The 25495-nt window shown below is 47.8% G+C and overlaps 1 protein-coding gene across 1 annotated transcript in view; it reads right to left on the bottom strand.

Annotated features, from left to right (window-relative positions):
* Positions 1–655: 655 nt before the first annotated feature.
* Positions 656–25495, bottom strand: part of P2RX3 (purinergic receptor P2X 3) — a 37462-nt gene continuing 12622 nt past the window's right edge. Inside the window, exons 7-12 of the mRNA XM_004389182.2 lie at positions 24718–24859; positions 24013–24149; positions 2288–2381; positions 1932–1997; positions 1270–1347; positions 656–845 (exon numbers count right to left, since the gene is read on the bottom strand). Coding sequence (XP_004389239.1) covers positions 732–845; positions 1270–1347; positions 1932–1997; positions 2288–2381; positions 24013–24149; positions 24718–24859 — 631 coding nt within the window. The 3' untranslated portion in view covers positions 656–731. The remainder of the gene's footprint in view (positions 846–1269; positions 1348–1931; positions 1998–2287; positions 2382–24012; positions 24150–24717; positions 24860–25495) is intronic.

Raw genomic sequence — 25495 nt, 5'->3', positions numbered from 1 at the left:
GGGGTGGACTCAGTCGTGATCAGACAGGACTCGGTCGTGGTCAGGGTGGACTCAGTCGTGGTCAGGGTGGACTCGGTCGTGGTGGACTTGGTCGTGGTCGGGGTGGACTCACTTGTGGTTGGGATGGACTCAGTTGTGGTCGGGGTGGACGTGGTCAGGGTGGACTTAGTTGTAGTTGAAGTGGAGGACACTGAAGCAGCAGAGGCAGATGCCCCTGAGAGTTCATCCTTCTCTTGAGGGTTGTGGGGGCAATGGAGTTAGACAGACTTGGGTTCAAATCCCAGCTCTCTCACTTCCTGGCTGTATGGCCTAGTGAAAATCACTCAGTTTCTCTGAGCTTTAGTTTATCTTCAAAACAGGGGGACTAATATCTACGTGGTAGGATTATTCTAAGGATTAAATGAGACAATGTGTGTGAAACTGCCTGGCCCTTGTATGCTCTTGTGACCACTCACCATTGCTATTATCTCATCAGTTACTCTGTGGAAGAGAGATAACTCAGGTGCTGCTGCCCCGGAGTCCTGGGAAGCAGGTAGGGGCAAGGTAAGGGGTGAGGGTGAGGTCTCAGCAGGGAGTATAACCTGTCTGCCAGAGCACTGGGAGGCCTGGGCTGCGGGCTCATGGGGTCAACAGTTGAAATGAAGCCTCTCCCCTCCCCCTCTTGCCCAGGTGAGGTTCTCTGCTGGGAGGCCTGGAGCCTGAGGGTGAGCATGAGGCCCTGGGAAGAGGCGCTAGTGGCCGATGGAGTAGGCCCCTGAATCCGTGGACTGCTTCTCCTCTGTGGTCTGGTCACTGGGGTACACTGGGTTGGCCGAGGCTGCGACCTTCAGCATTGTCTCGTTCACCTGTAGGCAGAAGGTCTGGCATTATCATGCTCTATGGGCAAGGTCCTCCTGTTGACCCCGTTGCCAGATACGGCAGTAAGGGCCCACATCCTGGACAGTGGGGGAGCTAGAGCGAGCTGTGTGCGCCCAAGACTTTCCACATGCCTTGAGGGAACATAGAAACCTAAGCCAATCCACAGTAAGGTCTGTCCTGGCCCAGAAATGGAAAGAAGATGATGAGCGAGTGGGGATGTTGACAGCAGCGACCCACAGAGCCCCGAAGTGTCTCTGCAGAGCCTAGTCTTGGCAAAATCAGCTCTTGTCTGGACCCCAAATATGCACTGAGGCCCAATGAACTCCCCTTCAGAACCCGACAGGTGAGCCACTGAGGGTCCCCAGGTACAGCACCCCCTTCGGCACTCCCCTCTGCTTCCTGCATGCTCACCTCCTCAAACTTCTTGGCTTTGTACTGGTCGGCACCCTTGAGGAAGTTGAGCAGGATGATGTCACAGAGGACGGTCCCCTGGAGGAGGAGAAGCAGGGTGGGCTCTGAAGGCTGCCTGGGGTGGGTGGAGCAGGGTGGTAGGGAGGCAGGGGCAGCAGGCAGGACTTCCCTTGGGCAGACAGCATGCAAGGGGTCTGGGGTGTCCTGCAGAATGTCTTCATGACCCGCCTTCTCAGCTCCTGGGGTGACCCTAGACCATGATATGGATGGGGACGTGGAAGCAGAAGTCCCTGGGGAGAAGGGCTATGTCCCCGCCTTGCCAGCCAGGCTTCTCAGGAGTGTGGACACCCTGGAGCCTCTTCTTGCACCTTCACGGTGAGAAACAGGACCTTGTAACAGTTGGAGCCTCCTGAAAACGGAGAGCTTGCTTTGGGAGGTAATGAGCTCTCCATGATTCGAGGTATTCAAGCCAGGGCTGACCCAGTAGGGAGGTGGTGGAGACTGAAGCACTTGCCAAGGGGTTGGACTTTCACATTCTAGACAGAAGCAGGACTTACCCTACTCACTTCCCTGCCCACCTGTGCCAGCCTGGGCTTCGGAGCTGAACTCTGGGCCCCACCCTCTCTGGCCTCCTGTCGGAGGCTGGCAGGACCTGAACTCACCACTCCCACGGAGGTAAAGGCTGCCACGGCGCTGATGATGGTGGGGATGATGTTGAATTTGCCAGCCTATGTGCACAAAGACCAACGTGAGTGGGCAGAGGTGCAGCAGGGCAGGCCTGGAGCCTAGGGCTGAACTTGAACTCTCAGCCTGAGAGACTGTGAAGTTGGAGGGGTTCTTGGTGGGTCAGCATGTCCCGTACCTTCGTGGTACAGGTGAGGAGTCGGGAGATGTGATCTGCTGAGGATCTCAAAACTGGTCAGTGGCAGAATTATGTCGCCAGAAGAGCCCCTTCAGGGCCCAGGAGCTGGTCCGTGTCACCCCCCTGTGCACCTCATTGCCCGGCCCAAGAACTCACGTTCCCGTATACCAGCACATCGAAGCGGATGCCGAAAGCCTTCAAGAGCGTGCGGTACTCACTGCCGTTCTCCATCTTGTAGTACTTGGCAAACCTGGAGGCCAGAGGCGAAGGTGGGTCCCGCTGTGGGTTCCTGTCCCTTCTGCTTGAACCTTCAGGGCCTTCTAGAGCCCTGTGATTCTCAGGTACCGAGTGCCCCTTACGGATGGCTTGGTCATACACCTGCTATGGGGCACCCGTGTGGTCAGCTGACCTCCTGCACGGATCTTATTAAAAAGGTAGATTCCCAGGCCCCACCCTAAATCCATGGAATCAGCATCTCTGGTGGCGCCCAGGAACCCACCTTTTAAATAATCTCCCTGAATGGTTCTGATGTGCACTAAAGTTTGAACGACTGCCGGACTCCAAATGTCTTAAGCTCTATCTGTCTGGGTGTCTCAGGGCCCATTACTGTAGGATCTCCCCTCCCCATAGGCTCCTCACCCACCTGGGTTCAAATCCTGGCTCTGCCACTTCCAGCTGTGCAACCCTGGGCCAGTTACTTAACCTCTCTGAATCTCAGTTCCAAATCTGTGAGTGGCAATAATATAAAAGTCCTGCTTCATAGGGTCACCAAGAGATGTGAATGAAACCACACACGTCAGGTATTTAGAATGGTACCTGGAACACAGCAAGCACTCGGAAAATGTTTGTTGATGCTGGCTATTATTATCACCACGGAATACATTTGCATTTATAAACCAGTTGCTGTTGAGTCGATTCATGGCGACCCCATGTGTGTCAGAATAGAATTGTGCTCCATAAGGTTGTCAATGGCTGATTTTTCAGGAGTAGATGGCCAGGCCTTTCTTCTGCAGTGCTTCTGGGTGGGCTGGAACCACCAGCTTTTTGGCTAGTAGCCCAGTGCATTAACCATTTGTACCACCCAGGGACATTCAGGCACCTCATCTCATTTCACCCTTGCAACAGGCCTGTGGGATAGGGATGTGACTGCTGTTTTTCAAATGAGGCTCCAAGAGGGTTAAGGCACTTGTCCCAGGTGACCCAACTGGCTGGGACTCAAAGCTAGATTAGTCCAAGTCCAAGGCTTGTTCTGCCATACCTTCCTTGCCTCGGCTGCTGGTGTCAAGCACCGTGGTGGGGGAATTTATAAGAATTGTCACATTTAATTCTCACCATTACACGAGCATCCATGCTCCTATTTTGAAAATGCCCGTGGTGGCAAAGGGACTTGCCTCTAGCTTCACAGTTAGGAAGTGCTGGACCTGGGCTTTAAATTGTATTAGTCTTTGGCACCTAAAGGTTGGTGCTCGAACCTACTCAGCAGGGCCGTGGAAGAAAGGCCTGGCGATCTGCTTCCGTAAAGACTTCAGTCAGGAAAACTTCATGGAGCAGCTTTACCTGTAATGCATGTGGTCGCCATGAGTCGAATCAACTCAATAGCAACAGTCTGGTTTTGGTTTTGGCTTCTAACCCGTTTGCACCACCCAGGGACTGCCTAAGATCTGAAAGCATTTCTATGTTCGGTGTTCTGTCTCTGACATTTGGAGAACTCGAGGCCCTTGTCTCAGAGAGGTGGCAACTGATGCCCATGGGGCTGGGAGGGGGTGGGAGGGCAGGTCACAGATGTTTGGGGCAGGGCTGAGGCCGGGCCTGGAGTCCTGAAGTCTGCTTTCCCGGGCCAAAGCTGCCACCAGGAAAAATGCTCTGCCATCGACTTGGAGAACAAAAAGTCTGCATCCTGGGCACTGGCGTTCAAAGTGAGGGCTGGCTAAATTTATCCAGGGAAGGAATGTGAAGCGAACAGGGAGAAAAATCAAAGTGGACTTGGTTTTTCTCCAGCACCTGCCTTCCAAGAGGCAATAAGCATGGTAAGATCATTATCTCACCACCCACCCACCCTCGGAGGAGGCTTGGCAGGGACTGGTTCTCCTCCCAGGCGGGGCGGGCAGGCAGGCGGGAGGGAGGAGGAACAGAACTCGGGGAGAGGGAGGGCCCAGGCTACAGACAGGGGAAGGACCCAAGACTTCTAAACTTCCAATGTGGCTGGTGGAGATCTTAGAAGCTGGCCCAGCCCTGTGGCAGAGACTTGCTTGGTGGTCTCCAAAGGCTAGGTTATCAGGAGATAAGTCTTGGCACGTGGTAGACCACAGTTCCCAGCCCCCTTGCATCTAATAGGGCCCTGTAACTAGTTCTTGCCAACAGAATGTAAATGGAAGCGAGGGTTGGTACTTCCAGGCTGCGCTGGTTAAGGGCAGTGGACCTTCTTCATGCTCTCTCTTTGCTTACCTGATGGTCAGCTCTGAGAGTAACTGAGGCCCTAGGGGAGACTGAGTCAATAGGTGGAAGGAGACCAGATCTCTGAATGCCTGTAAGGAGCAGAACTCCTTCCCCACCCCCACTGGTCCTCAGTGGACTGTACCATGAGCAAGAAATAAACCTTTGTGTTAAGCCATTGAAATGTGGGGGTTGTTAGTTGCAGCAGCTAGTGATGCTAATCCTGACTGTATGAGGCATTGGTAGTTCAGTGGGAGAATTCTCCCCTTCCATGCAGGAAACCCGGGTCCAATTCTCAGCCAATGAACTTCAAGTGTAGCTACCACCCATCTGTCAGTGTGTGTTGCTATGATGCTGAACAGGTTTCAGCGAAGCTTCCAGACCAAGATGGATTAGGAAGAAAGGACTGGTGATATACTGAAAATCAGCCAAAGAAAACCCTATGGATCACAACTACCTGATCAGCAACTGGTCATGGGGATGGTGCAGGAGCAGGCAGTGTTTCGTTCTGTTGTACACGGGGTCGCCATGCGCTGGGGGCTGACTCCACGGCAGCTAATAACCACAAAACAATCCTGACTGTTACAAAAATCCCATAGTTTTATAGCTGAGAAAACTGAAGCTTAGTGATTTGCTGAAGGCCATACAATGAGTTAAAACTGAGGAGTCCCTCAGGATTGGACAGTGAGGGCACTTGCTCATGATTCTGTATTTCTAGCAATAAGCCCTCTAGGAAAGTCCTAGGAGATATGGGTTTGGTTCCCAGGGCCGCCATTAACTAGATTTTGACCTTGAACAACTTCTCTGAGATTTTTACCTCATCTGAAAAATGTGAGTAAAAAGAGCTGTGGGGATGACGCTATGAGATGGTACCCAGCATAATCAGTGTTCTAAATGTCCCTTTTTGAGTCCACTCAGACGTACCTCAGAAGAAAGGCCTGGCAATCTACTTCCAAAAAATCAGCCATTGAAAACCCAATGAAGCACAGTTCTACTCTGACACACGCGGGTCACCATGAGTCGGTGTTAACTTGACGGCAACTGGTTTGGTGTATTGTTTTTTTTTTTTTCCTTTCTTATCCTAAGATAAGGATAAAAAGAAATAGTAATATCTACATTGCCTAATACTTGCTGTGGGCCAGGCATGATGCTGGTAGATTTCCATGTTGGCCTCATTTAATCCCCACAACAATCCGTGAGGTAGGTCTCATCATGTTCATTTCACAGAGAAGGAAACTGAGGCTTAGTAACTAACATGGTTAGGAAGTAGTACCATCAGGACCAATTGCCTCCAGTGCCCATGCCCCTAACCACAACACCCTTCTGCCTCCTGGAGATAGTAATATTAGGAACAACAGCAGCCACCATTCACTGAGTGCTTACCAAGTGCTGGGCACTGTGCTAAGTGATTTCCATGTATTAAATCATTTAATCCTCACAGCAACCCCATGGAGTTAAGCAGCACTGCCATTTGGTTTTACAGATGAGGAATCTAGGCTAAGGTTAAGCAACCTGTCTAAGGCCACAAAACCAACAGAGAGTGAAGCTGGGATTCCATCCCAGGCACCAGAGCCCACACATTTAACCAGTATTGTAGACTCTTCCTTTTGCTGCCTGATTTCTATTAGGTCCTGGCTCATTTCTTTCAGGTCTGCAGCTTGGGGCTGTGCTACGTTTGCCAGGTGGGTCTCAGTACCCAGAGTCGTTAGCTGGGAAAAGAACAGGAAGCACAGGTTCTAATCCCTGGAGACACTACATGGTGTCAGACGAGGGACCCCTACTCCTCTTATCTGAAAAAGCAAAGGGCTGAGCTACACCAAGTCCGTGCCCTGATTTTTCCCAAATCCTCTGATTCTTACCTCTCCGGCTTTGGTTTTTCTTGGCTGGAAAATGGGGTTGGTGAGAATGACGCCCCCATTAAATGCCTTAGCCTGGAATATAAGCCCTCCCCAAACCTGGCCCAGTCCACCTTCCTCGCCTCATCTGTGGAAACCTCCTTCCTGCCATGCACCTCAAGTTCTAGCCACACCCCACTGCTCGCCTTCCTGTATTTCCCGCAGGCACTTCTTAGACGTAGACTTCTATGCCTCTGCCCATACTGGTCCCCCCTCCCAGAATGCCCTCATCCCCTTTCTCCACCTTGCAAACTCCTAGTCACCCATTAGGGCCTAGCTCAGAGGGCCTCTCATTCATTCAACATTCAAAGTAGAGCACATCTGCTATATGCCAGGCACTGTGCCAGCACAACTGATACTTTGGTGACCTCTACTTTCATGACAGAGCCCTGGTGGCCAAGTGGTTAAGTGCTCGATTGCTAACTGAAAGGTCAGTCATTTGAACCCACCAGCTGCTCCACAGGGGAAAGATGTGGCAGTTGGCTTCCATAAATAGTATAGCCTTGGAAATCCTATGGGACAGTGCCACTTTGCCCTATATGGCCACTGTGAATCGTGGTATAGGGTGGAGTAGGTACAGGGGTGGGGTACTCTCATGAGAGGGACAGAAATATTATCCAACCACACAATCCCATCAGAGATAAGGGCTGCAATAGAGAGGAATATTCTAAGAACACATTTAGCGAAGACATTCAGCCTAGGCTGGAGGGTCAAGGAAGGTCCCTGGGTGCCAAATGGTTTACACTTGACTACTAACCTAAAGGTTGGCAGGTCGAACCCATCCAGTGGTGCTGCAGAAGAAAGGCCTGGTGATCTGCTTACGTAAAGATTACAGCCAAGAAAACCTTATGGAGCAGTTCTACTTTATAACACATGGTGTCACCATGAGTCAGAATCGACTTGATGACAATAGGTTTTTTTGGGGGGACGGGGTCAAGGAAGTCTTCCATATGAAAGTGACACTAAAGTTGAGACTTGAAGGATGGGGAGTCAGAAGGCAAGAAGGCCAGGAGCAGGGGCAGCTTTTCAGGCTGAGGGAACAGCATGTCCCTCTCATGGGACAGGACACGGTGCTTCTGACGAAGCTGAAGGAGTGCTGCAGGCTGGAGCACATAGATGTAGGGAAGTGGCAGTGGCATGCTGGAGCTGATTGTCCTGGCTGGCAGAGCTGACTCCCTTCTCAGCTCCACATTCAATGACTTCACGCTTGCAGCTTCAAATTGACCCTGGTGGAGTATTTACACCACGGAAACTGGTATTCATTGGGCAAATCTGCTGCAAAAGATCTTTTTAAAGTGTTAAAAAGCAAAGATGTCACTTTGAGGACTAAGGTGCGCCTGACTCAAGCCATGGTGTTTTCAATCACCTCATAAGCGTGCGAAAGCTGGACAATGAATAAGGAAGCCCGAAGATAAATTGATGCCTTTGAATTATAGTGTTGGTGAAGAATATTAAATATAGCATGGACTGCCAGAAGAATGAACAAATCTGCTTTGGAGGAAGTACAGCCAGAATGCTCCTTAGAAGTGAGGATGGGGGTACTTAGCCTCATGTACTTTGGACATGTTATCAGGAGGGACCAGTCCCTGGAGAAGGACATCATGCTTGGTAAGGTAGAGGGTCAGTGAAAAAGAGGAAGACCCTCAACAAGACGGATTAACACAGTGGCTGCAACAATGGGCTCAAACATAGCAATGGTGAATTGTGAGGATGGCACAAGACTGGGCAGTGTTTTGTTCTGTTGTACATGGGGTCGCTATGAGTCAGAAGTGACTCAACAGCACCTAATGACAACAACACAAACCAGGGTTTTCTTTTTTTTTTCTCCAGAGAGCTGATCTACCGGTGCAGACCTGAGGCTGTGAAACAAACCTCCCCGGGCTGCCTGTCCTACATCTATGGTGCGCCAGGACTCCACTACAGTACCTATCACCAGAGCAGATTATCCAGTAGGCAAGGTAAACACGGTGCTTACCTTGCTTACCGTATCATGTGTAGTGAACAGTTTCACATTTTTTCACCACATAAAAGGTTCTGCTTCTCAGTGTAGCTGGCATCTATCTCTCTCCCAACCCCATAGCACCTTCCTACAGAATCAAAACCTCTTTTCAAATTTACAATCCCTGACAAGGAAGGATTACCCGGTAAGCAAGGTAAGCACGGGCTTACTTGTGCTTACTAATCCATAGTGCACAATTTTACTTGTTTTTCACCACATGAAAGACGAAAGGGGAAATTGTGTGCTAGAGGTTAGTGAGTAAGCACAAGTAAGCCCGTGCTTACCTTGCTTACTGGGTCCTCCGCCCCTGCCTGTCACATCCAGCTGTAGTGAGTATTTGTGTGTTTATTTTCCCTACTGGACTGCACGGCAGAGTGAGATCCACAGTAAGGGGTAGAGTAACTGTGTGCTGGAAGAATAAGTGAATTTCTGTGATTCTTTACATCTCAAAGATTGAGTTTAGTAATGTTGTTCTCCTACTGACTTGGGTTTCTCCAAATCCTCCCAATTCAGCCGGTGGAGCTGTATACAGTGGTAACAACAAGCTGTTTCTCTACCAAAGAGAAAACATTTAGGTCTGGCAGCTGACTAGGTGGGAAAGAAGTGCTATTTGCAGGAACTAGCCCCTGTGGAGGGAAAATGGGGGAAAGAGTGGAACAGGATGTTTGTAGAACACTTCCTCCTGCTAAGCACTGGGCTAGAGGTCTCACAACACTCAACAAGGTAGCTGGTGGCTTAAAAAAAAACAAAAAACCAACCATTTTAAAAGCCTGTGAGCAGCCATCTAAGATACTTCACTGGTCTCACCCCTTTGGGAGCAAGGGAGAATGAAGAAAACTAAAGATACAAGGGAAAGTTTAGTCCAAAGGACTAATGGACCACAACTACCACAGCCTCCACCAGACTGAGTACAGCACAACTAGATGGTGCCCGGCTACCACCACTGACTGTTCTGACAGGGATCACAATAGAGGGTCCCGGACAGAGCTGGAGAAAGGTGTAAAACAAAATTCTAACTCACAAAAAAAGACTAGACTTACTGGTCTGACAGAGTGGAGAAACTCCAAGAGTATGGCCTCCGGACACCCTTTTAGCTCAGTAATGAAGTTACTCCTGAGGTTCACCCAAGATTAGACAGGCCCATAAAACAAAATGAGACTAAATGGGGCACACCAGCCCAGGGGCAAGGACTAGAAGGCAGGAGGGGATAGGAAATCTGGTAATAGGGAACCCAAGGTCAAGAAGAAAGAGTGTTGACATGTCATGGAGTTGTTAACTAAATGTCATAAAACAACATGTGTACTAACTGTTTAATGAAAAGCTAATTTGTTCTGTAAACCTTCATCTAAAGTACAATGAAAAAAAAAAACCCAACCAGTTGCCATCAAGTCGATTCCAACTCATGGTGACCCCATGTGTTGCAGAGTAGAACTGCACTCCATAGGGTTTTCAAGGCTGTGACCTTTTGGAAGCAGATTGCCAGGGCTTTCTTCCAAGGTGCCTCCGGGTGGGTTCAGATTGCCAACCTTTTGGTTAGTAGTTGAGCTCTTAACCATTTGCGCCTTCCAGGACTCCTAGCTGGTGGCTTTAAACCAAACCAAACCAAACCAAACCCATTGTCATCTAGTTGATTCTGACTGGGGGGCTTTGAAATGAGACAGTCCTGGGCTTTATCCTGGCTTTGCCATTGGAATTCATTTGTAGTACCTTGGGAAAATTACTTTACTTCTCTGAGTCTCAGTTTTTATATCTGTAAAATGGAGATAATAGCAATAGTTGTAGGGTTGCTGAAAGGATTAAGTGAATTACTGATGTGAAGGCTCAGCACAGCTTTCAATTAGCTTCCAGACTAAGATGGACTAGGAAGAAAGGCCTGGAGATCAACTTCCAAAAATCAGCCAATGAAAACCCCATGGATCATAATGGAACATTGTCTGATCGGCAACCGATCATGAGGATGGCGCAGGACCTGGCAGCATTTCGTTCTGTTGTGCAAGCGGTCGCCGTGAGTCAGGGGTAGACTGGACGGCAGCTAACAACAACTGATCATTAGACAACTCCATCCCGATTTTATAGACTGGAAAACCCGAGACTCAGAGAAGCAGAGCAGCTCTCCTCAGGCTACCTGGCCAGCAAGGAGCACAGCTGGGCACTGAACTTGGGCTGCTTGAATCTGAAGCCCCAGGCCCCCCATCACCACCCTGCTTTCCTATGAGAGGAGTCAGAAAGGAGAGTTCTTTGCAGCTCCACTGGGCAGGGAGCTCGTTAAGCTGGTGTCTGTGAAAACACCTCAGCTGTGGAGGAAATCACAGCACGGCCATGACTATGAGGAAGCCATGACTATCAGAGGAGACAACAGAGCCTGGAGAGGCCGGGGCAGGCCTGGAGACAGCACAAAGCGGGGAGGGAAGGGAGACTCCGGAGGGGCCCAGGCAGGCCTGGAGCTGTCTGGCTTGGGAGGCTTCTCACTGGAAGGGCTGCCTGAGCCCAGATTTGAAGGAAAGTGAGGCTGATTTCCTGGTGTGCCACTGCTCTCCATTTGCCCCTACACCGGGTCTCCAGCCTTCTCACCCTGCAGGCTGACCTCTACGGGCCTCATTACCCTCTGGCAAGGAGCCCTGGTGGCATAGTGGTTAAGCACTCAGCTGCTAACCGAAAGGTTGGCAGTCTGAATCCACCAGAGACTCTGTGGGAGAAAGATGTGGCAGTCTGCTTCTGTAAAGATCACAGCCCAGAAAACCCTATGGGGTAGTTCTACTCTGTCCTATAGGGTTGCTATGAGTGGAAATTGACTCGATAGCAGTGAGTTTTTAATGGTCCCCTCTGGCAGGCACTGAAAGGGGGTGGGAAGGAGAGAGGCTGGGGTATTTATCCCCTCACAGCCTCCTGCTTTGCAGTGTTCTGCCAGTGGCCATGTCTGTGACCGCTTCCCTGCCAGGGACCCCAGACCTCACCCAGGCTCCCATTCCTCCTGCCATGGCTGCAGGTCGAGGGGTGGTAACGGCTTCCCGCTTGTTAGGCCCTGGGTGCCTCAACTTCCCTGTTGGTTCCCGTTGTGTAAGTTTCTTCACAAATCCCAGCTGAGTGTGCTCTGCCTTGGGACCTTTACTAAGACACCTATTCTGTGACGAGACAGGTCACTCCCAATGCAGAACCAAACTGAACAATTCTGAGGCCTGATGGTGCTGAGCTGCTCTGTGTGTGCGCGCGCGTGCGTGCGCGTGTGTTCCCTCATGCCACGAGCAGCAATGGATAAAGAATGAGTAAGTACAGACGTCAATTACCATAATAAATCATTTGTCAGCTGTGCTTCTGTAGGGCAGGGTTGAAGCTACATTCCCATGTGATAGGTCTATAAATAATAGTGCATGCTTCAGCAGCCCCAGTTTCCAAGCCTTCCCCAGACACCCACACTAGCTGATTCACTTTTAGAGCCTGATGGGGCCTTAACGACAATTACGTTTAACCAACCCATTTCATGGAGGAGGAAACTGAGGCCCATGTTGGGGACAGGACTTGTTCAAAATCACACTGAGAATTTGTGGCAAGGCCTGAACCATAACCCAGGTGACCAGGTCTCCTGGTCCACAGCCTGGGGCTCTCTCTCTGCTTTGCCACTGTTTCTTCTCAATTATTCTTGGCTTGCCCCAGCACTATACATATATATATATACACACACACGTATATATACACACGCATGCAGATATACATATATGTTGCTGTTGTTAGGTGTCAACTCATTGCGACCCTATGTACAACAGAAGGTAACACTACCCGCTCCTGTGTCATCCTCACAGTCATTGCTGTATTTGAGTTCATTGTTACAGCCACTGTGTCAATCCATCTCATTTCTCATTGAAGGTCTTCCTCTTTTTTGCTGACCCTCCACTTTTACCCAAGATGATGTCTTTCTCTAGGGATTGGTCCCTCCTGATAACATGTCCAAAGTATGTGAGACAAAGTCTCGCCATCCTCGCTTCTAAGGAACATTCTGGCTGCACTTCTTCCAAGACAGATTTGTTCGTTCTTCTGGCAGTCCATGGGATATTCAATATTCTCTACCAACACCATAATTCAAAGGCATCAATTTATCTTCGGTCTTCCTTATTCATTGTCCAGCTTTTACATGCACATGAGGCAATTAAAAACTCCACGGCTTGGGTCAGGCACACCTTAGTCCTCCAAGTGACAGCTTTGTTTTTTAACACTTTAAAGAGGTCTTTTGCAGCACATATATATATGTATGTATATACACACATACATATACACACAAACACATATATGTATATATATATAATAAACATTTTTGTTATTTGGGTTCAGGTTTGTCATTTCTACTGGATTAAAAATTCCTTGAATATAGGGACTGGTCCCATTCATCTCTACATCAGCCACAAAGCCCAGCGTGTTATAATCTGGAAGTCGGAAGACACCTTCAAGTCCTCCCCACAGTCTTCCCCAGGGGTTTCCCTGCTGCTGCCTGGATACCTCCAGTGGAGGGAAACTCACTACCTGTAAGAGCAGTCCAAGTTTAGCTCTGGATGGCCCCCACTGCTGGGAGAGCTATGCTGTGCTGAGCTGACATTTGCAGCAGTTGGCAGTCAATAAGTGTTCGCTGAAAGGAGGCGAGTTATTATCACGATGTACAAATCCCTTGGAAGCGCTTAGACATCTGTTTAGAAAGGATCCACCCTCCCCTAGAGTGGTGGAAATTCCTTCCTACAGCAGGGACACAGAACTGTTACAGCAGCAGGAAAAACAGCAACAAACTCACGGGATCCGGGCCTGACTTGCGAGGGAAAACTTGGGCCTGGAATTTGGGTTTCTAAGTGAAGGAGGTGGTGTTCTCAGCAAAGCTTTTGCCTGGTGGGAAGTACTTTTGCCAGCTGAAATGCACTTTTACAGTTGGTTTTACACTGATAGGAAAATATCTCCTGGCAGACTCATGGCGTTGAGGGTGGATAACATCCTTAGAGCAGGCTGGGACCCTGCTCCTTAGAAAAGGATCCGAAGCTATGTTTGTTTACTCATATTCCAGAAACTGGTTGCATAAACAGTTAACAGCTCAACTACAAGCAGAAAAGTTGATGGTTCGAACCCACCTAGAGGCTCCTCGGAAGACAGGCCTGGCAATCTGCTTGCAAAAGTTCACAGCTTTGAAAACCCTATGTAGCGTAGGTCTACTCTGAATACATGGTATTGCCATGAGTCAGAATCGGCTTGACAGCAACTAACAAAAACAGCAACAATCATCCTTACCACCACCTGTGTCAGCTTGTACTGTGGTAGCTTGCGTGTTGCTATGATGCTGGAAGCTATGCCACCAGTATTTCAAATACCAATAGGGTTCACCCATGGCGGACAGGTTTCAGTGAGCTTCCAGACTAAGACAGACTAGGAAGAAAGGCCTGGCACTCTACTCCTGAAAATGAGCCAGTGAAAACCGTATGGATCATAACAGAGTATTGTCTGTTATAGTGCAGGAAGATGAGAATCCTAGGTGGGAAGGCAACTATGAACTCAAACATGTTGGCAATCATGAGGATGGTGTGGAACCCGGCAGTTTTTGTTCTGCTGTACTTGGGGTAGCCATGAATCGGAGCCAACTCAACACCAACTGACAACAACAACAATCATCTCAAATGCAGACATTAAAAAATGGTTTGCTGTTGATTTTTTAAAAACGTATTACCATATTTCGCACAAATAACGTGCACCTTCTACATTCGTTGGCTAACCGTTCCCTCCCCCACGAGGTATTTTGCTAAATGCTATGTTAATTTTTTTCACAGTGACATGTAAAAAAATTTGCATAGCCTGAGGCTTCGGGAAAATACCTTGAGGGGAGGGAGCAGCTGGCAAACAAACATAGAAGATGCGTGTTATTTGCGTAAAAATACAATACTAGTAATTCATCTTTAATGAATGAAGCAAGAAAAGATCAGTGGACACAGAGCTAGAAGATGTACCTGAGAGCTAGATTACTAGCTGTCTGCTCATGGGAGTAATCTGTTTGGCCTCAGTTTCTTCATCTGTAAAATGGGAGTAACCATACCCAGCATACCAGGACATTTGTGGTTACAAGCCCAGGCTCTGGAGCCAGGTTGCCAGGGTTTGAATTCTGGCTCCAGAACTATGTGGCCCTGGACAGGTAAATGAACCCCTGAACCTCAGGCTTCCCAGCTATGCAATGCTCCCTCTCGAGGGCCATTGAGATCACCCAAGCAGAGTACTTCCTAAGTCCCTGGATTACTGGTAAATGCTCAATGAATGTTAGCCAGTATTTTCAACCAATAATATTGGTTGTTGTGAGGAGAAAACACGTGAAAATTATAATCATCACTACCACAACCAGTTGCCGTAGAGGTGACCCTGACTCATGGTGAGCCCACGTGTGTCAGCGTAGAACTGTGCTCCATAGGGTTTTCAATGGCTGATTTTTCAGAAGTAGATGTCCAGGCCTTTCTTCTGAGGCACCTCTGGGTGAACTTGAACCTCCAACCTCTAAGTTAGGAGCCCAACGTATTAACCATTTGCACCACCCAGGGACTCAAAAAACTATAAAACACAAACCAAACCCATTGCCATCGAGTCAATTCTGACTCAAAGTGACCCTACAGGACAGAGAAGAACTGCCCCATAGGGTTTCCAAGGAGTGGCTGGTGGATTCAAACTGCAGACATTTTGGTTAGCAGCTGAATGCTTAACCACTGCGCCACCAAGGCTCAGGATTGCTCTTATGATCTCCCCTCCCACTGTAACCTAAAGAAGGTGAAGAGGAGAGCAGGTCATGGACAATTCAAGCAAATAAGCCTCCTTGAAGAGGGCCTTCAAGTGTTTTTGTGGAAATGGTGGGAATGGCTGCTTTTTAACACATATTCTATGGCTTCTGGAAGGAGAAAAATCCAGACTGCAGAAAGAATGATCAAAGCCACACTTCGCCTCTGTCTCCGTCAATTTGCCTAAGATCTTGCTGATCTGAACGTTTCAAATGGAAGCAGAACAGGCGCCAACTTTCAGAGCTTCATAAAAGCTGCGGTGGGTACATTTCCAACACCAACGATCGCTAGAAACACCTCCAGCACGAGGACTATCTAGCAGCTGAACCAGTGTTTTTGTCCCAGACACCAAGAGAGGAAATCCAAAACTGCATTGCGTTTTAGTAGCAAAGCTGTGTTAGGAACTCTTGGAGGAGACCTAAGAAATCAGACGTTGCTAAGTGCACCATTTTGCTTCCTTCTTTTCCCTTCAGTATAACTCTTACAGCTACTTTTTTTTTTTTGCAAGCAACATGATGATGGAAGGTGTGCTAGAAGCAATGGATATAAATCAGGTTCCGGGGTTTGAGTCCTGATTTACCTCTTAGCAGGCTTGTAATCTTGGGCAAGTCGAGAAAATCATTCTGAGCCTACCTGGGGGCGGGGAGGAGGGGACAGGGCAAACTATGAGGCCCAAATCAAGGATAAGTGTGAAAGGCTTTGCAAATTTAACCCTCTTGTGTGCTGTCGAGTCAGTTCCGACTCATAGCGACCCATAGGGTTTCCAAGGCTGTAATCTTTCTGGGAGCAGATCTCCAGGTCCTTTCTCCTGGGAGCAGCTGGTGGGTTTGAACCACTGACTTTCTGGTTAGCAGCTGAATGCTTAGCCATTGAGCCACCCAAAAAAACCCAAAAACAAACCCATTGCTGTCGAGTCGATTCTGACTCATAGTTGACCCTATAGGACAGAGCAGAGCTGCCTCATAGGGTTTCCAAGGAGCGCCTGGTGGATTCAAACTGCTGACCTCTTGGTCAGCAGCTGAGCTCTTAACCATTGAGCCACCAGGTCTCCTAATTTAATCCCAAGGGTTTTTAATCTGAGGTCCAGAGATGAGCTTTCAGAGGTCTTTAAAGCCCCAGAATTTTATGCTGCATAAAGATAAACGCATAGGGAAAGGCCTGGAAGGAAACTTGCCAAACTGTCCAGGATATTAAAACAAAACAAAACCACCAAACCCACTGCTGTCAAGTTGATTCTGACTCTTAACCGACTCCATATGTGACAGAGTAGAACTGTTCCATAGAGTTTTCTTGGCTGTAATCTTTACAGAAGCAGATCACCAGGTCTTTCTTTCGAGGCACTGCTGGGTGGATTCAAACCTCCAACCTTTAGATTAGCAGTCAACTGCAAACAGCTTGTACCACCAGGGCACTTGCCCAGGATATTAACCTCCTGCAAGGGGAGTGGGGCCCTGGTGGTACAACGGTCAAGTGCTTGGCGATTCAAATCCCCTAGCCACTCGGTGGGAGAAAGATGTGGCAGTCTGCTTCTGTAAAGATTTATAGCCTTGGAAACCCTATGGGGCAGTTCTGCTCTGTCCTAAAGGGTCACCATGAGTCAGAATCGACTCGAGGGCAATGGGGTTTATGGGCAAGGGGGGCAGGACTGAAGGTGTGAACAGAGTTTTTGTGTCCCTCCTCTGTCTACACCAAGATTGCCTGGGTTTACTACTCTGAGGATGTACTTACATGTTCTTTGTAGATTAAAGTATCCTTTAAGAAAAAAAATGCCTGTGAAAGTGTTTGTGTCTATGCATGTGTGCATTTTCTTGGGCAATGGTCCATGTTTTTGCCAGGGATATAAAGGGGTCAGAAAACCCATTGCCCTTGAGTCGATTCCGAGCAGAACTAACTGCCCCATAGGGTTTCCAAGGCTGTAAACCTTTACGGAAGCAGACTGCCACATCTTTCTCCCACAGAGTGGCTGGTGGGTTTGAACCGCCAACCTTTCAGCTAGCAGCCAAGTGCTTAACTACTGAGCCATGAGGCCTCCTAAAGGGATCAGAGTCCTTCAAAAGTTAAAGGCAGGCTGTGATTCCACAAATGAAAGCTGTTAGGACTTGTGGGGGGCATCTCTGCCAGTGTTCCTTGATCCCCTCCCCGCTCCTCTCTCTCTACCTGGCATGGCTGCATCAGCAGGCACCTTGCCTCAGGCTTCCAGGGGGCTTAGCTGGCCCACAGCTCCTGTCAGGCTGCCCTCTCCACCCAGCTCTCTAGCTCCAGCATCTAGTAACTGTTTCCTCCCCTCTCCCCTTCAGCCTGGGGTGTAACCACTGTACGGGTACCAGCCCCAGGCACTGCACTATCCTTTGTGGCTTCCCTACACCCTGCCTGCACTTTGAAATAGTCCCTTTGTTACATACACTTGCCTCAAATTACCCAATTTGAATGTGCCATCTGTTTCCTGCTGGGACCCTGACTGATACAGTATTTTCAATCTGTCATTGCACCATTTCTGCCTATACACTCACACACGTTCATCCACACTCACTCATGAACACATATTCAATGCCCATATTTTCACACACACACACACAACTTACACACTCTCAAACACACACACACACACACACACACAGAGAGCACCATCAGCTCCCAGCACTGTGGGGAATGCAGTGGTCTGTTAGACTCTTGTTCCTGAGAACCAAGCGTTCACCTGGGATGCAGGAAGCACCTGTGGCGAGGGCCCCTTGTCTACTGCAGGGCCTGCCTCCTGCCTCTGGGGATGCCTTCCACCTGTGCACCACTGACGTGGCACTCTGGACAGTGCTCATTTTCAGAAATGGCTGCTCTTCGTCCACCGCAAATCCAGATGAACCTATCAACCGCACTCCTAACGTACTTGGAGGGATGTTTCATACAAACACTAAACTAAAGTGGACCCTGGAGTCTTGAGCTGTGCAGAATAAACCAAGTAAAAATAAAATTTTTCTACCAAATTTCAGGTAGGGAGAGAGCAGGCACCTTCAGAAGATAACACAAAGAAAAATTCATTTAGATGGACAGCACCAGGTACATACCTGTTGAGATTTTGATTCATAGTGATCCTCCAGGACAGAGTAGAACTGCCCTGTAGGGTTTCTAAGGAAGGATTGGTGCATTCAAACTGCTACTCTTCTGGCAAGTCTCCACTGACAGCCAAACTCTTAACTACTGCACCACCAGGGCTCCCACCAGGTACACGGGTAGGAATTGAAGGGAGACACATTTTGGCTCTGTAGGAGGTCAACTTCCCAACAACAGGAGCCATCCAGTGATAAGTGGGGCCATGCCTCATCTGGGCCATCATCACAGAGACTAATTTTGGGAATGAATGACCTCTAAGGCTACTCTAATATGCACTCATGACCTTGGGCAAGTCACTTCTTCCTTTAGAGGTTGCACTTTCTCGTCTGTAAAATGACCCCCTCAGTCTAGGAGTCTCCATGGGGTCTTGAACAGCTCTAAGTTTTCGAATTCTTGGAGTCTGTAGGCAAGGAGCTGTAAAAAGTAGGGGGGACACTTGGAAAGGAGCTGCAGAAGTAATTAGTGATGGAAATGCAAATCTCTCGCTGCGTCTGGATGTCTGAGTTTGCAGATTAAAACAAGGCTGAACCTTGGCTGGATAATTCTATTCCCTCCAGTGCAAAACTGTAATAGTAGGAAGTTGAAAAATCTGGTCTCCGTTGGAGAGTAAGAGGCAAATGGATTTGTTTGGGAGACAAAAGACCAGGCTATGGATTGTGCTTCCAGCATCTGCTAATCATTTAGACTCCCTGAACCTCACCTGGTGCCATAGGAGTAAAGAGCTATGGCTGCTAACCAAAAGTTCGGCAGCTTGATTCCACCAGGCACCCCTTGGAAACCCTCTGGTGCAGTTCTATTCTGTCCTATAGGGTTGCTATGAGTCAGAATTGACTCAATGGCAATGAGGTTTGGACATCAGATATGGAGCCCTGGTGGCACAGTGGTTAAGAGCTCATTTGCTAACCAAAAGGCCGGCAGTTCGAATCCACCAGCCGCTCCTTGGAAACCCTATGTGGCAGTTCTACTCTGTCCTACAGGGTTGCTATGAGTTGGCATCGACTCAACGGCAGTGGGTTGCGACCTCAGATACTTTGTTTTCTAAACAAGGACAAGAGTACCAACCATATAGGGATGGTTGTCTGAGGATTAACACATGTGACTGTCTCTAATGGAGATCACCCAAGAAAATATGTGTGAATCCAGGCTCCCAAGCTTACTCGCTGTGTGATCTTGGAAAACTTACTTAATTCTGTGATCCTCTGTTTTCTCATCTGGGAAGTGGATGAAGAGTAGCACCTACCTCTAGGGTTGGTGAAGAACAAATGAGCCAATGCACACAAAATGCTTTGTAATAGACACGCTCAACACTGGGTAGCGGTATCGTTTCTATTAATAAGTTGCTTTGTGAAATTCTAAAGTGCAAATGATATTGAATCATAGAAACTTCACTGTGGCCTGTGCCAAACCTGACTTGTGACCCTTTTTCTCTTATGGATGATTCGGAAGGGTGGCCTGTAGCCTCCCTTACATGGGCTCTTAGCTTAGCTTGGGATGCTAGTAGCTTGAAGGCAGTGTGAGGGCAGTGAGTGGGCACCAGGTGGAGAGATTTGAGGGAAGGTGGGCAGAGCCCTCTGCTTGTCATTGTTGTTGTTAGCTGACATCAAGTCGGCCCCGGTGCATGCAAATGCTGCCCGCTCCTGCGCCATCCCCATGATCGGTTACAGATCGGACTTTTGATCCACAGGGTTTTCACTGGCTGATTTTCAGAAGTAGATCACCAGGCCTTTCTTCCTAGTCTGTCTTAGTCTGGAAGCTCCACTGAAACCTGTTCATTATCGGAGCAACACGCAAGTCCCCACTGACAGACAGGTGGTGGCTGCACTTGTGGTGCATTGGCTGGGAATCCAACTCGGGTCTCCGGCATGGAAGGTGAAAATTCTACCCCTGAACCACTACTGCCCCCATCTGCTTGCCAAGGATGTCAGATACTCCTCTATGTCAGCATTATTCCTTGGGCCCTTGGAAACTTTTAAATTACAAGGGTCAAATTGAGTAGCTTTTCCCCTTTATTGTGCTGGCCTGGAGATCTTTGGTGAGGGAGTCAGTTACCTGGGGTCTTAAGAGGGGCCCTCGCCTTTCAATGATTTCCCTTAGGTCCTCAAGAATTACATTGGTGGGGTCCTTAGAGACTGGGGCTTCTGTCCTCTCTCCCATGTACACTCCAAGCTTATTTAGGGCTAGAACTATCTCACGACCTGCTGTGCCTAGGACAGAGTGGGGGGCACCATAGCACCCTAAATTGAAGATAAAAAAAACTCCCAACCAATTCTTCTTAAATGAAAGCCTTGTTCTAAAACTGTATGACACCAATAATTGGGGTCTTCATAATAGTTATATTCTTCATATGCTTGCCTGCCAAATGAGTTATTTGGAGGATTGAAGAATTCCCAATGGCCAGAGGGAAGTTATGAAGATGAAAACTTGTATTTTGGATCATGAGAATTTTATTAATATGCTACTATTTTAAGCTACCATACAAATATCCTTTGTATTGATTTCAGTGTGATGTACCGACTGAATAAACATGCCAATTTCTGCCAGTGAGCCAAACAGTATTTTTAACCTACTTTAAAATATGTGTTGTTTCCTATGGTTTTTTAAAGTTTGGAGATGACTATGAAAGCATTTTCAATTAAAAAAAAAATTCTTCTTTCCAGAGAATATACATATACATTTTAAACTATCAAATATAAAGCTTCATGGGGTGGGTCATTATTTTTTAAATTTAAAAATAAAGGTGAAGAAAGGTGAAATGGTTGTTATGGATTGAATTGTGTCCCCCCAAAATATGTGTCAGCTTGGCTAGGCCATGATTCCCAGTATTGTGTGGTTGTCCTCCATTTTGTGACCTGATGTAATTTTCCTATGTTTTGTAAATCCTAATCTCTGCCTGTGGTCAATGAGGCAAGATTGTTCTTAGGTGCCATCGAGTCAGTTCTGACTCATAGCGACCCTATGTACTACAGAATGAAACACTTCCTGGTCCTGTGCCATCCTCACAATCATTGTTATGCTTGAGCCCATTGTTGCAGCCACTGTGTCAATCCATCTTGTTAAGGGTCTTCCTCTTTTTCACTGATCCTCTACTTTACCAAGCATGATGTCCTTCTCCAGGGACTGATTCTTCCTGATAACATGTCCAAAGTATGTAAGATGTAGTCTTGCCATCCTTGCTTCCAAGGAGCATTCTGGCTGTACTTCTTCCAAGACAGATTTGTTCGTTCTTTTGGAAGTCCACGGTATATTCAATATTCCTCGCTAACACGACAATTCGAAGGCGTCAATTCTTCTCCGGTCTTTCTTATTCATGGTCCAGCTTTCGCATGCATATGAGGCTACTGAAAATACCATAGCTTGGGTGAGGCGCACCTTAGTCTTTAAGGTGACATCTTTGCTTTTCAACACTTTAAAGGGGTCTTTTGCAGCAGATTTGCACAATGCAATGCATCTTTTGATTTCTTGACTGCTGCTTCCATGGGTGTTGATTGTGGATCCCAAGTACAATGAAATCTTTGACAACTTCAATTTTTCTCTGTTTATCATGATGTTGCTTATTGGTCTAGTTGTAAGGATTTTTGTTTTCTTTTGTTGAGGTGTAATCCATACTCAAGGCTGTGGTCTTTGATCTTCATCAGTAAGTGCTTTAACTCCTCTTCACTTTCAGCAAGCAAGGTTTCGTCATCTGCGTAAGCAGGTTGTTAATGCATCTTCCTCCAATGTTGATGAGTTCAGCTCCTCGGATTATTTGCTCCACATACAGATTGAATAGGTATGGTGGCAAGATTAGGTTATGTTAAAGAGGATTAGGGTGGGATGCAACACCCTTACTCAGGTCACAGCCCTGATCCAATGTAAGGGGAATTTCCCTGGAGTGTGGCCTCCATCACCTTTTATCTTACAAGAGATAAAAGGAGAGAGAAGTGAGCAGAGAGATAGGGGCCTCATATCACCAATAAAGAAGCAATGGGAGTGTAGCATGTCCTTTGGACCCAGGGTCTCTTCGCTAAGAAGCTCCTAGACCAGGGGAAGAGTGATGACAAGGACCTTCCCACCAGAACCAATAGAGAGAGAAAGCCTTCCCCTGGAGCTGGTGCCCAGAATTTGGACTTCTAGCCTCATAAACTGAGAGGATAAACTTCTGTTTGTTAAAGCCATCTACTTGTGATATTTCTATTATAGAAGCACTACATAATTAAAACAATGGTTATTTTTGCTATGTATACCATTATATTGTAAAATACCACTACAGTCAATGGGGCTATAAAACAAAAGAAATTTGAGTAACAATTATTTGGACATGTAACTGAAATATATTCTTACATGTATTTTTTTTCCTGGTCACTGCCTATTTAGCCTGTTTAGTATATAATATTATGTACTTAATCATGGCCATGCCGGAAACTTCTGGGTCTTCAAAAATTAAGGAAAAAACAAAACAGAAAGCTGAAGCTTTTCATGCGTTGGTTCATGGGCTCCTCAAGATAACAATGATACTATCATCATTTTATGGGAGTCCCTGGGTCAGGCAAACAGTTAACACACTCTGCTGCTAACCAAAAGGTTGGAGGTTTGAGTCCACCCAGAGGGGCCCCAGAAGAAAGGCCTGGCGATCTACTTCTAAAAAATCAGCCATTGAGAATCCTATGGAGCATAGTTCTACTCTGACACAAACGGGGTCATCGTGAGTTGGAATCCACTTGACGGTACTTGACGGCAACTGGTTTTTATCGTCATTTCATAGATGAGGAAATTAGGATGGGAGAAGGTCAAGGTCTTGCTCAAGGATTTTCTACATACTTTCTCCCCTGGTTCGTCTCTTTCCCTTTCTTCAAATTGAAAAAAAAAAAAAAAAAACTTATTAGTCTTATTAGTCTCATGCCCTTTGGAATATAAATGAGGTGATGTTTAAAGACTGGTTTGAGCTCTGGTGAGGAGCCCTGGTGGCGTCGTGGTTAAAGCACTCAGCTGCTAACCAAAATGTCAGTGGTTTGAGCCCATCAGCTGCTCCATGGGAGTAAGGTGTGGCAGTCTGCTTCCCTAAAGATTTACAGCCTTGGAAACCCCATGGAGCAGTTCTACTCTGTCCTATAGGGTTGCTATGAGTCAGAATCAACTCGATGGCAGTGGGTTGGTTTTGAGCCCTTGTTTGGAAAGGAATTGAAGAAGAACAAATGATCATTAGTACTGTTATTTGTGATTCAGATGAAATTTCCTGGTTATAGACGGAAATACAAAATCACCATGTTGTAAAATGATACCAGTTACTGCCCTTCCTTTGTGGAGCAAAAGACCTTAGAAAATTCAGGCGCAGGAGTGAGAATGGGGCTATCTGTGAGTTACTTAGACACGTTATAACTTCAGGGCCAGACCTAAGAGGGGGATCACAGAATCACAGAACCCCAACATTTGAAGAGACCTTGGTCATCTGATCTGACTGCCAACCTGGAGTGTGACTTCTTGGCATGGTCCCTTCTGGTGACAGGGAAGCCACGATGGCCCAGGGCATCACTGACAGGCTGAACTGTTAGAACGTCCTTCCTTGTTTTGAGCGTGAACCTGATGGGGGAACATGGGGCCTTTTCTTCCCAATATGCTTTGCTGGTTGAGGTAATGTTCTTTACACCAGCCCCTTCCGCCTTATCCTGATGCCCCAGGAGACAAGAGGATTACCTGAAGTTGTAGCCTGGGGAGATGCTGCTCTTCTGAGAAATGCCATCAAGCCGGGTGAAGGTGTACTTGGGGATGCATTGGTCCCAGGCCTTGTCCAAGTCACACACCCAGCCGATCTTAATGCCCAGAACTCCACCCTGGAGAAAGGAGCACATATGAGCTCTTCCCCAGCCCTCTGACCTACAGTCCTCAGCTGGGCAGGCATGGGGGTGGGGGTGGGGGCATGACAATGGTTTCTCTCCATTTTCTAGGTGGAGGATGGAGGTGGGGAGAAAGAGAAGTGACTTGTCACATGTTGCTAAGTGAAGAAGTCGTGTAGCTAGGGCGAGAACCCTTCGGCCTCTGCATCCTACTTTTGGAATCTTCGATCCCTTAACTGTACGTAACAGAGAGAGAGAGTAGCCACAAATCCAATTTCCCATCATCTGGGCCTTTCCATAGATAAAAGGTCTCTCCTTGCAGGTGAAGAGTGAACATGGGAATGGAAACTGAGGCTTGGGGGGCAGGGGTGGGAGAAGCAAGACCACTCAGGGCAGGGGTAGATAGAAAGGATTCTAGTACAAAGCCAGTTGCAGGCCTGGGATGATTCCAGCAGGTGGCACCTCCCTCTTCTCGAGTATCCCATGTGTCTGCCAAAGGGCCAGAATTTCAGGGAAGGGCTGTGTTCCCTGACTTAGGGTCATGGAAGAGTAGCAGTGTCCTCACCGTGCTGGCCAGTTTAGCAAAGTCCTGCCCTGCAAACTTGACCACATCCCCCACCCGCAAGATAGGGCAGAAGGGGGCCTTATCAGGGTGGAAGCGGCATGTCTTCATATCAGCAGCTGTCAGGTTGGGAAGTAGGTTTCCCCTGTGGAGGAGAAGAGAAGAGAGGCAAGGCCCAGGGTTAACATGAAGCCACAAAACAAAACAAAAATTAAAAAACCCAGTTGCCATGGAGTTAATTCCAACTCATGGCGACCTCACGTATGCAGAATAGAACGGAGCTCCATAGGATTTTCATGGATGTGACCTTTTGGAAGATCACCAAGCCTTTCTTCCAAGGCACCTCTGGGTGGGGTCAAATCACCAACCTTTGGGTTAGTAGCCTAGCAGTTAACTGTTTGTACTACCCAAACCAAAAAAACTAAACCCATTGCCATGGAGTCAATTCCGATTCATGGCAACCCCGTGTGTTACGGAGTAGAACTGCTCCATAGGGTTTTCTTGGCTGTGATCTTTATGGAAGCAGATCATCAGGCCTTTCTTCTGTGCCAGTGCTGGGTGGGTTTGAACCACCAACCTTTAGGTTAGTAGTTGAGTGCAAACCATTTGTGCCACCTAGGGACCTCTGGCACTGCCCAGGGACTCCTCATGTGAAGACAGCCCAGGCACAAATGCTTTCTCAGCTTTCTGGAGCTTCTGGGCTCCTCCATGCCCAAGCAGGGGCATCTGAGTCCTGACCTCTTTCCCTGCATCTTTCTTGTAACCCCATTGCCCTCTATCT

The sequence above is a fragment of the Trichechus manatus genome, unplaced genomic scaffold (genome assembly GCF_000243295.1).
Source record: "Trichechus manatus latirostris isolate Lorelei unplaced genomic scaffold, TriManLat1.0 scaffold00236, whole genome shotgun sequence".
Lineage (NCBI taxonomy): Eukaryota > Metazoa > Chordata > Mammalia > Sirenia > Trichechidae > Trichechus > Trichechus manatus.
Note: the sequence above shows the minus strand (reverse complement) of the source record. Positions and strands in the feature narration are given on the sequence as shown.